Here is a 9,830-nt window from a genome sequence, read left to right as displayed (position 1 = left end):
AATCAGAGTCGAGCTGCGAGGAAGAATGTCGTAATTGGCCGCGCGCGGTTGGTTCGCGACGCTGGCGGGCGCCGGTATTTGGCCGAGTGAGATTCTTCTGCGCTGGCTCCCCGAGAGCCGAACCGATCACAAATCCTCCAACGATCAGGCGGTGAATGAAGCGCGCGAGCTCGGCGCCCGTGACGTCATGGCCACGTCTCAAACCGTTGACGTTTCAGCCGGTTCCAACGGCCCCGTGACGTCAAACGGCGGCTTATGTTGCTCAGGAGGAATCTGCCGGTTCTTTGTTCCGTTACCGAGCAGCTCGTGCACTCTGCTGGCACGTGAGGGAGCAGTGGCGTGCACAGCAGTCGTGCATGTGCAGAGGGGGAAGTTTACCAACCCACAGATAAACCTGAAAATAACCTTTGACCTGTGACCACCTGATTCTAGCTCCAAATCAACACACCTCAAACACACTAGTTCAACTTTTTATTCTCAAAGTGGAAACAAAGCAAATTGATTATTGATCAAATATTAAAAAAAAACCACAGATTCATGTTCACATGTTGTCTTCGTCAGAGTCGTCCTCCTCCTCCAGAGAGTCCTGCAACAGAAACGAGAGCTCAGCGCCCGTGTCCAACTGTCCGTGTCCAAGCACGCGTCTGTGACCTGTGTGTCTCTATATCGCTGTAACTGTGTCCAAGCACGCGTCTGTGACCTGTCTGTCTCTATATCGCTGTAACTGTGTCCAAGCACGCGTCTGTGACCTGTCTGTCTCTATATCGCTGTAACTGTGTCCAAGCACGCGTCTGTGACCTGTCTGTCTCTATATCGCTGTAACTGTGTCCAAGCACGCGTCTGTGACCTGTCTGTCTCTATATCGCTGCAACTGTCCGTGTCCAAGCACGCGTCGATGACCTGTCTGTCTCTATATCGCTGTAACTGTGTCCAACCACACGTCTGTGACCTGTCTGTCTCTATATCGCTGTAACTGTGTCCAACCACACGTCTATGACCTGTCTGTCTCTATATCGCTGTAACTGTGTCCAACCACACGTCTATGACCTGTCTGTCTCTATATCGCTGTAACTGTCCGTGTCCAACCACACGTCTGTGACCTGTCTGTCTCCATCCAACCCGTCTGTGTCCAGCTGTGTCTCACCTTGGCGTATTTCTCTGCTTCCTCCCTGACATCTTTGGGAACAAGCTCGTGCCGTCCGTTTGTAACTGACAGGAAGCAAAAAGGAGAGGTTTCAGCGTTACCGCGACGACACGGCGACGGCGTATCTAGGCAGGTGACCACGTAAACGGTGATAGAAGAGCAGCAAAACTGGTTGGTCTGGTACCTTCTCCCACCCAGCTGAGTTCCAGCTCAAACGCTTTGTCCTTCACCTCATCGTGGACGATATAGATTCTGCAACAGAGACGGAACAATCCCAGTTGTTGCTCCGTGATCACTCCTGATTGAGTCACTGATTTCTGCTTATCAGGACGATAACGGAGCTGCGTTGCTCTCACACACGCACACACACACAAACACACACACACACACACACACACACACACACACTCGTGCTGGAAGCTCCACCAGAAGAGCATTGAGGCCATCATCCATCTTTGATCCTCTCCTCTCGTTTCTGTCCACCCAGCGAAGGTTTTGAGGTCAGAAATACTGACGGATTTTGTGGTTTCGACAGCACAGGGTGAAAGTGAGAATCGACAAAGACCAAAACTTCGACCGTGAGGTCCTCTCCCTCCGACCCGAGGGGCACAAACAGCGGTCCACACTCACATTTTGGCGACCTCTTTGACCAGCTCCCTGCACGTCATGTCCTTCATCTGAACGCACACAGACGTACACGAGCATCAGAGAACGATCGTCCACACGGATCACGAACAGTTATTCTGATGCGACGCCTCACCTGCAGTTTCTCGATCTCCGTCTTGGCGGCTTGTTTTGCTTTTCCGATGGCGCAGCCCCAGTAACCCTGCACACACACACACACACACACACACACACAGGTCACACCCTGATGTTCTGCTCTACGCCCACTCGATGTAACGGGCATTATTGGATGCTCTCTGAACAGGTCTGTCCAACCTGCTGGTCCCGTCCAGGCAGATCTGATTTGTGAGATGATAACTTACGTAGGAGATTCCCGATGGATCCACCATGTACAGCTGGGGACCGTCATCTTTATCATGCGATCCTAAAATAAAACTGCCAGAAGACACAAATATCAAAACCGGGGAGGCCACGGGACAACAGCCAAACAACACACAACTACCAGCAAATGCAACTAAAGAAATAAAGAGTGCGTCTGAGTGTGCTCGTGCACGTGGGCTCGGGGACGGGTCAGACAGCCAAGAGAAGTGACATCACTAAGGTTCAGCCAAACGAGCGAAACCACTGTCAGTCATCATCCCACCCCGAGTCGCTCCTCATCTCTGTTTTCAAACGGTGTGGGTGGTCCCTGAACGCAGCACGCTCAGGTGCGACGACAGACTCTGAACTCACCTGCAGCCAAACGGTCTGACGGCGCTGTACAGCGTGTAGGCGTGCACGTACATGGCTACTCTTTCTGAGAGATGCTGAAAGAAGACACACAGCAAAGAGACACCTGAGATTCGCTTCATCTCCCGACTGAACGTTCAGTCACGCGTTTTGCTGTCAGCCATGAGCGAAGACCGTCGTCGGGAGCATCTACGTGCACGCGGAGAACGTCACGCTGTGTAGCACGCTCACCTTTAGAGGAATGTCATATCCATAGCTTGACCTGAAACTTGAAGCTTCTTCTCTAGCAACATCTGCGAGGGAGCGGGCGTCTGCCAACAGACCGGCAACGGCCTACAGACAGAACCAGAGCAGATTTAGATGTGGTGAAATGCACCATGCAGGGACACATTCAGAGCAGAGGTGTGTGTGTTGGTGTGTGGTTACCATGCCGACATGTCTGTCTATGTTGAAGATGCGTTTATTGGAGCCCTGTTCGTATAGTTTGGACAGGACGAGCTTCTCCACCCCGAACACAACGCCGTCCTTACAGCGAATGGCGATCGCCGTGCTGCACCGACACACACACACAGGAAGACGGACTGTTGCAGCAGTATTTCCAGGAAACATTTCTACATTTTGCTCGGTCCACTCGCTGTCAACAGGACAAACTCTTGTCTTAACCGGAACTTCTCTGGCGACAGAGAACCGGCAGATGGTGCTGGGGACGAGGCGACCACACGCCAAATCTCCACCACTATATCTGTTTTATAACATTATTTTGTTCGACGTCACTGGAGATAAATCATAAATGCATCTCTCCATGCGAATTTAAGGCGTGTGTCTGTTGGCTGAAGGGCAGACAGAGGTGGGCCCGGTTTGGATGAAAACTTTGTGCTGTTGACATGAAGTGGACCGGCAGAATGGGCCGGTGCTGATGGGTTCGGGGCTGCTGCTGACCTGCTGTTCTCCACAGCCTTCATGGCGTATTCCACCTGAAACACGCGTCCGTCCGGAGAGAAGGTGGAGGCTGACAGGTCATACTGTAACAAAGGTGAACAGGTTACTCCCTTAATGGGCCAAATCCCCGGAGACAAAACCTCCTATAAGGTATTTAATATAAATATTCCACACACCGGGTCTGTTAGCTGACAGGAGATTACAGCTCATATTAAATCTAATGTAACGTCATTGCGTTTGAGTAAAATGCATTTACTTTTACCAAAAACGTTGATAAATTTAATGTAAGCTTTCCACACTTTCAATTTCACTTAGATTTGGCTGAATGGCCCGTGTGACTCAGCAGGCTCACATGCTAGCTTGCTAACAGCGGATGAAACTACCGACTTATTATATAAAATGAGTTATTTATTATAAAGTTGAATCATGGGAGGCCTAAAAAGTTCCACGCCGAATATCTGAATGATGTGGACGTAAAATAAACTCACCCCGGTCCCGATGGAGCTCATTTTTACTCTGGACCCTGGTCGTGGTGTTCAATATGCGGAATCAGAGCTAACAGCCAACTAGCTAGGCTCGTTTCCTGTCGTCTTCAAAGTAAAAGCATCACAAAATCAAATTGTTAATTTTCGACAATGAACAATCTCTCAGTCTCTTCCTTTAAAATCCGTGTTTTTAATGCACCTCACTATTTTAGAATATTACCAGAGGTTGATTAATTTAAACTAAAGAGTATAGTCTCTAAATTAACGGCGCATGACTGATACTGTATATTCCAGGTGTGTATGACCGTGCTGATAACTGATTTGTTTATCTGAACTTATTAAGCTACTAGAAATATTGGACTTCTAAACATGTGCAGCTCTCAGTAGTTGGTTGGGGCTGCTCTGATGACCTTCAGCTCTTTGGCCTTGCTGGGTCTGGTATCTTTCATGAAGGGAAGCTGAGAGACACCAGACCCAGGATGTTGTGGGATGGGGACAGGTCCTGATGTAGAATGAAATCAGCAGGAGGAAGCATGAAGTGCTTCAACAGCTCCTGGTAGAGGACGTGCTGACCTTTGACCTGCTAAAAATGACAGTAAACCCAAACCATCAGTGACCAGAATCTTTGGACTGGAGCTTGAGCAGCTTGGACTCGGTATCTCCACTCTTCCTCCTGACTCTGGGACCTTGAATTCCTGTTTGTCCTCGGCTCAGGTGAGACTCCTCTGACGTTGTCTCTCATTAACAGAAGGACGATGCAGCTGGGAACAGCAACGTTTCCTGAGACTCTGAATTTTGGGTTTTCATCAGCTGACGTTTAAAGAAAACTTGAGTCTGTGTGAGGAAGCCAATGAGTTTCGTTTTTGAGTGGCACCGAGATAAATCCCATTTTTAACATTTTCATTTACATGCACCTGTGGGGTTACTTGCATCTCCTGTTTGAGATCCATAAAGCTGATTATCATTAGTTACATCAAATGTTTGGCAATTCTCTGACGAGGACCTTTTCGGATCAGAAATGTGAAAATGTCCTTTAAATTAGATGTACAGATCAATACAGGTGGTTTGTTTCAGGTTTTGTATTTTCCTCCTTTTTATTCCTCATCCTGCTATTATTTTAGTTCACCCAAAGTCAGACATTTTTATGTACGTACGTTGCTTCGAAGACATTATTCAACATGTATTATTCTCCATCTCGGTACATCGAAACATCTATTCAGAGCTGCACCTCAGTAATGTACAACCCAGTGTTGTAGGAAAAGTGTTCATAAAGTTTTAATGAATATCAGTATTACCATGGAAAGAGAGTTTTTCCTCCACTCTGAATTTAAATGAAACTTTGGTCACAAGAAAAACATTCAAATAGAAAAAGTAAAAGTTGCAGCGACTGCTGGATGAAAAGGCAAACAGCGTGCTGGCTGACCAACAACGGCTACATTTGGTGATGAAGATGATTAGAGCCCATCTGTTAATACCAACATTTACAAGCTTGTCAGTAAGTGACGTCACTACTAAACCCTCAGCTGGACAAAACATCCATGTACCGCCAAAATAAAAGAGGTGGAGCGAGTTAGGAAAACCTGTCAACAGACAGCAGCAGTTAGAGAGGCAGGCCCGCCCAGAGCGGACCACTTCGGAACAACCCGCTCGGAGCGGGATGGGGAGGTCCGCTCTGGGTGTTCTGCTCTCAGCAGGTCGGAGTGGACCACTAGTTATGTAAAAAAAAAGTTGAGATGTTTGTATTGTTTCGTAAAACATTAAAGTAATTTTCACTGTCACTTGGTATCTTCTCAATTGTTATCATGAGCTCAAATTCTTTTGAAATTTTTACAACTACACACATCAAAAAGGGAAATGAAAATTTCTGGTGGTCCTCCAGCTGGTATGGTGACCCCCCCCCCCCCCCAGTAGATTCGAAGAAGCAACAGACTAAAGAGAAAAATGCACAAGAAGCCTGCAGGAACCACCAGAGGCTACTGGGAACCAGCACCATCAGTGACAGTCAAGTGTTAAGCTTATGCTAATGCTAACGATAACATTCTCCCGCTGTTTGTCTGTCTATTTCACATGACCACTCAGGAAACACTGCTGGACAGCCAAAAGCAGTAGAGGAATGCTGAAGAGAAAGATGGGATGGTTGGTGGCAGAGAGAGGAAGACAGGGATGAGAAACTGATGAAGTTGATGGACTTAGTGCCTGCTTCAACGATGCGCCGTCTCTCTTTCTGTGTTCGTCCATTTGGGCTCCTCCTGGTGATGCTGTGTCCAGTCTGAGGTGGGCGGGGAAGTGGTGAAGGGGGTGTGTCCAGTCAGATGTGGCTGTGCTAACAGGTTATGTATTTCCTTTCAGGATGCCCAGACAGCTCTGCAACAGCTGAAGGTTCCCCTGCAGGTGAGTGAGCAGGACGTACAGGTGAACAGGACACACAGCAAAGCTGCTCCAGCTTCCTATTTCCTTCCTCTCAGGAGTAAGAGAAACTCTCTGCAGGACGCCATTACCTTTGCATGTTTGAGCTCCAGCTCAGCGAGTTCCACCAGGTTCTTCCTGAATGCCGCCACTCGTCTCGTCTTGAAGTCGATGAGCTCTGAGGACGGAAAACGGACCCGTCAGACCCGGCGGCTCAAACAGACAAAACATGGAAAGATCAGAGAAAAAACAGGAGTCTGTCTGCGTCACCTTGCTTAGCGGATTCAGAGATCTTCTCAAATTTGTGGCAGCAGAGCTGCTGGGTAGTCTCGGCCTGCAGGACGTCCCTGTTCTTGGCTCGGGCTTTGTCTAGAGCCTTGTTGGCATTCTCATAGTCCACCAGAGCCCGGCCCCTGCGGTACAGGAGGTCCTGCAGCAGCCACATGGCCACAAACCGTTTGACTGAACACACACCGATTGATTGTCCACGCTAACAACAACAGGAGATCGAGTGGCGCTCACCTTGGCGGCCTGAGACTCTCGCAGGTAATATTTGAGCAGGTCGGCCAGTTTCAGGTCTTCGTCTGCTGCCACGCGAGCTTCGATCTTCTGCGGAACACAAGCACACACAGTCAACACACGGGACAAGCGTACGAGGACCGCCGCGTGGCATCACTGCAGACGCACCCGTGTCTTTTCAAACAGCTCCGACACTTTTAGGAAGAACCTGGAACACAACAGGAAGTTGACGTCAGTCGGAGCCGAGACAGAAACACACAAACGTGTGGCTCAACGTACTTGCAGAGATCCGTGGAGTCCTGCGTTCCTAACGTGTAGAGAGACGAGGCGATTCTGTTGATGTCATCGGCAGAGTCTGCGCGCGCACGCACGCACACACACACGCACACACTCAGTGAGTCCTACATTCTCGTGCAGCTGGAGAAACGTGCGAGCTTTCCCCGTTCTTACTTTTGTGCGAGCGGATCATTCTGTCAGACTTGACTGACGCGTCTTTGACTCTGTTGTGATATTCTAACAAAAACGTCTTCTCATGCTCAAAGAAGTCGTCCACATCCTGAGACACACAAGCGATATCAGTGGTGGTGTCTTATTGTGTGTGTGTGTGTGTGTGTGTGTGTGTGTGTGTGTGTGTGTGGACTCACTTTCACTCCTGCCACCAGAACGCCATCAGCAGACTTGACAACATTTTTAAAGAAATCCTCCAACTTCTCCTTCTTGTTCTTCCCTCGAACACTTAGCTGTCACCATAACAACATGTCACATGACATCAAAAAGCTGCCCCAGCGTGATCATGTGACACCAGGTGTATATAGAAATGGCAGGTGTGTCGCTAGACTCACATCCTGGTTGTACTCCAGAAAAACGTGGAAATTGAGGTCTTTCCTGAGAACCGGGTGGGCAGCAATGCGGCACAGAAAGACCTCGTGCATGGCAACGGTTTTCTTGAAGATGGCCAGATACTCGCTGGGACAGAGAGGAAGGCGAGTCAGGGGACGGCACAACTGCAGATGAGGCAGAAGGGGGAAGGAACTCACGCCTCCAGCTCTTGCTTCATCTTGGTGAACTCCTCCTTCGTCATGGACCCTTCTCCCTCTCCAAGCTTCTGCAGCTTCTCTCTGGACGCATCGAAGTCTGGCCTCGGGGGGGCAGGGGGGATCTAAGCAACAACAACCAGGTCAGATCTTCACTGTTATCTTAACCATTACCAGTTACACCTCATCACAAACAGTTATGGTTAACTAGTCTCAATATTTACTGGAAATCTAACAACAGTTAATAACTCTCACGATATATCCTGCATATTCTTCATTCTCCACGAACGAGTCATGAAGCCAGATGAATTCTTCGTGCTGTCTGACCACTGAGAACTCATTCTGCTTGAAGTTTGAGAGGGTGCTCTGTGGAGACAGGAGATGAGTCCTTGAGCATCTCGCCAGCTCTGGGGGTGTTGCTGTTCCTCTGACAGACCCACCTTGGTGTGGACGGTGAACTTGACTTTGTCCCTCTCGCTCAAAGCATCAGAAATGTCCACCTGTAGTGTGGCGTCTGTCTGCAGGTCCACATTCACCGCACGAGGCTGCAGAACACCAGATGAATATCCCATCATGACCACTTGCTACCGTTAACGTTTATCTTTAAACAAGCAAACTAATCAAACAGGAAACCAATCAGAGCTGTTCAGGGATCAGTTTGATTACAGTTGTGTGTCCAGGTACATCTTTGACTGTCAGGGTGCCTGCATGAGCTCATCTGCACGATTGAACTGGACAGACTGGCTTTGGTTAACATAACTGGACACCCCGGTTTTAGTTTTTATGCCTCATCGCCTCCCTTTTGCCACTCAGAACCTGCCACCAAGTCAAAATAACAACAGATTCTGAAAAATTCTGATTACTCTAAACTTCTAACCTCATTATTTGTCCCTTGGGGTGACAAGTAAAGGGCATTTTATTCAGATATCTCTACTAATCACTACAGTTGTCTCTGAATCTCAAACATCATGAACTTCGTGTAATTACAGCTCAAGACCTTAGATGCTAATCCGTTAGCTTGATGCTCGTGACCTCACACACGTATGTGCAGGAGTGGATAACTAAACTCCACTTTTATCACAAAAGGCTACAAGTGAATTCCCAGATTATAGTGATGTACATTCTTATCTACGAGTCGGGCTCAGAACAAAGCGCATGACAGTCATGTGACCACTTAATTGACAGCTGTTATGAAGGTTAGCTCAGTTAGCAGCCGATGCTAACGGCCTTCAGTCCGCCAGCCTAAAACAACTATTAGTAGCACCGTTAAACTCGGAATAAAGTAGGTCTGTTAAATAGTTAAGTTAGCTGAGGAAAACCGGATCAGTGCGGACACAAAGACAGGCAGACAGCTCAAACACTGACACTCACTCCCCGTTCCTCCTCGGAAAGAAAGTCCGGTCCGTCATCGAGCCCCTCCTGCTACGGAGAAACAGAGAGCAGAGCCATTACTTCACCACCGCCAGACACCGAGCAGACGAGCCCGGTTCCACCTGGAGCGTTAAAGAGCCGAGAAGGCAGGAAAAGAAAAGCGAGAAGAGGAGACCCAAACCTACCATCATGGCTGCGAACGGGTGGAGACCGGAAGTGCGGTGACGTCACCAACCCGGACGTAAACTGTCCTAAACAATCTGTGTTTGTTTTCACCCAAACACTGACAGATTTGATGAATTTATGTGTATGAATCTGGATACTGTCACCTTTGCGTGTGATCAACGTTTCCTCATGAGCCATTTAATCCGCCCGAGTCCTGTTAGGAGCAGCAGAATATCTTCAAGGTTCTTCTGCCAGCTGCCTTTAATCTTCATAACCAAAAAATAAGTTTTTAAAATGTTTGCAGTGTCATTACTTTTATGACCCGTTAATGTTCAGAGAGACCCATTTTTAATATGTAGCCACCTTCTAAATTTCTTCATACAAACCCTTCCGGGTCAGTTTGGTACTGTGGCT

At 48.3% G+C, this 9,830-nt stretch overlaps 2 protein-coding genes and 1 non-coding gene across 5 annotated transcripts; all 3 read right to left on the bottom strand.

Annotated features, from left to right (window-relative positions):
- Window positions 1-455: 455 nt before the first annotated feature.
- On the bottom strand, window positions 456-4,026 carry psma3 (proteasome 20S subunit alpha 3). 2 transcript variants are annotated; one of them, XM_003962797.3, is made up of 11 exons: window positions 3,925-4,026; window positions 3,437-3,519; window positions 2,924-3,047; window positions 2,729-2,830; window positions 2,501-2,574; window positions 2,131-2,203; window positions 1,905-1,970; window positions 1,775-1,821; window positions 1,329-1,396; window positions 1,145-1,209; window positions 456-586 (listed from the first exon to the last, which is right to left on the bottom strand). In XM_003962797.3, the coding sequence occupies exons 1-11, from the start codon at window positions 3,943-3,945 to the stop codon at window positions 542-544; spliced, it is 768 nt and encodes a 255-aa protein (XP_003962846.1). In that variant the 5' UTR covers window positions 3,946-4,026; the 3' UTR covers window positions 456-541. The 2 variants fall into 2 exon arrangements, with proteins under 2 accessions (XP_003962846.1, XP_029688847.1); XM_029832987.1 differs by lacking the exon at window positions 456-586 and adding an exon at window positions 682-949 and having other exon boundaries at window positions 1,101-1,209.
- Window positions 2,335-2,414, bottom strand: LOC115248963 (small nucleolar RNA SNORD53/SNORD92). The gene has a single exon (XR_003887691.1). It is a non-coding gene; the product is annotated as a small nucleolar RNA SNORD53/SNORD92 (small nucleolar RNA).
- A 961-nt stretch (window positions 4,027-4,987) lies between the features above and the next one.
- Window positions 4,988-9,496, bottom strand: snx6 (sorting nexin 6). Of its 2 annotated transcripts, none has more exons than XM_003962796.3 (14): window positions 9,437-9,496; window positions 9,252-9,302; window positions 8,321-8,425; window positions 8,136-8,246; window positions 7,884-8,005; window positions 7,689-7,812; window positions 7,491-7,586; window positions 7,297-7,402; window positions 7,126-7,201; window positions 7,015-7,054; window positions 6,850-6,936; window positions 6,598-6,757; window positions 6,420-6,505; window positions 4,988-6,306 (listed from the first exon to the last, which is right to left on the bottom strand). In XM_003962796.3, the coding sequence occupies exons 1-14, from the start codon at window positions 9,440-9,442 to the stop codon at window positions 6,253-6,255; spliced, it is 1,224 nt and encodes a 407-aa protein (XP_003962845.1). In that variant the 5' UTR covers window positions 9,443-9,496; the 3' UTR covers window positions 4,988-6,252. The 2 variants fall into 2 exon arrangements, with proteins under 2 accessions (XP_003962845.1, XP_011618155.1); XM_011619853.2 differs by having other exon boundaries at window positions 9,246-9,302; window positions 9,437-9,485.
- Window positions 9,497-9,830: the final 334 nt, after the last annotated feature.

The sequence above is a fragment of the Takifugu rubripes genome, chromosome 2 (genome assembly GCF_901000725.2).
Source record: "Takifugu rubripes chromosome 2, fTakRub1.2, whole genome shotgun sequence".
NCBI classification, from domain to species: domain Eukaryota; kingdom Metazoa; phylum Chordata; class Actinopteri; order Tetraodontiformes; family Tetraodontidae; genus Takifugu; species Takifugu rubripes.
This window is presented reverse-complemented; position numbering and strand designations above follow the sequence as displayed.

Coding starts and splice junctions, on each gene's coding strand:
- snx6 (XM_011619853.2), bottom strand. Junction 7,202..7,296: donor AATGATCCGCTCGCACAAAA/GTAAGAACGGGG, acceptor GTGCGCGCGCAG/ACTCTGCCGATGACATCAAC. Junction 7,055..7,125: donor GACTCCACGGATCTCTGCAA/GTACGTTGAGCC, acceptor GTTGTGTTCCAG/GTTCTTCCTAAAAGTGTCGG.
- psma3 (XM_029832987.1), bottom strand. CDS start 3,945: ATGAGCTCCATCGGGACCGGG. Junction 1,971..2,130: donor ATCCATCGGGAATCTCCTAC/GTAAGTTATCAT, acceptor GTGTGTGTGCAG/GGTTACTGGGGCTGCGCCAT. Junction 1,822..1,904: donor CGGAGATCGAGAAACTGCAG/GTGAGGCGTCGC, acceptor GTGTGCGTTCAG/ATGAAGGACATGACGTGCAG.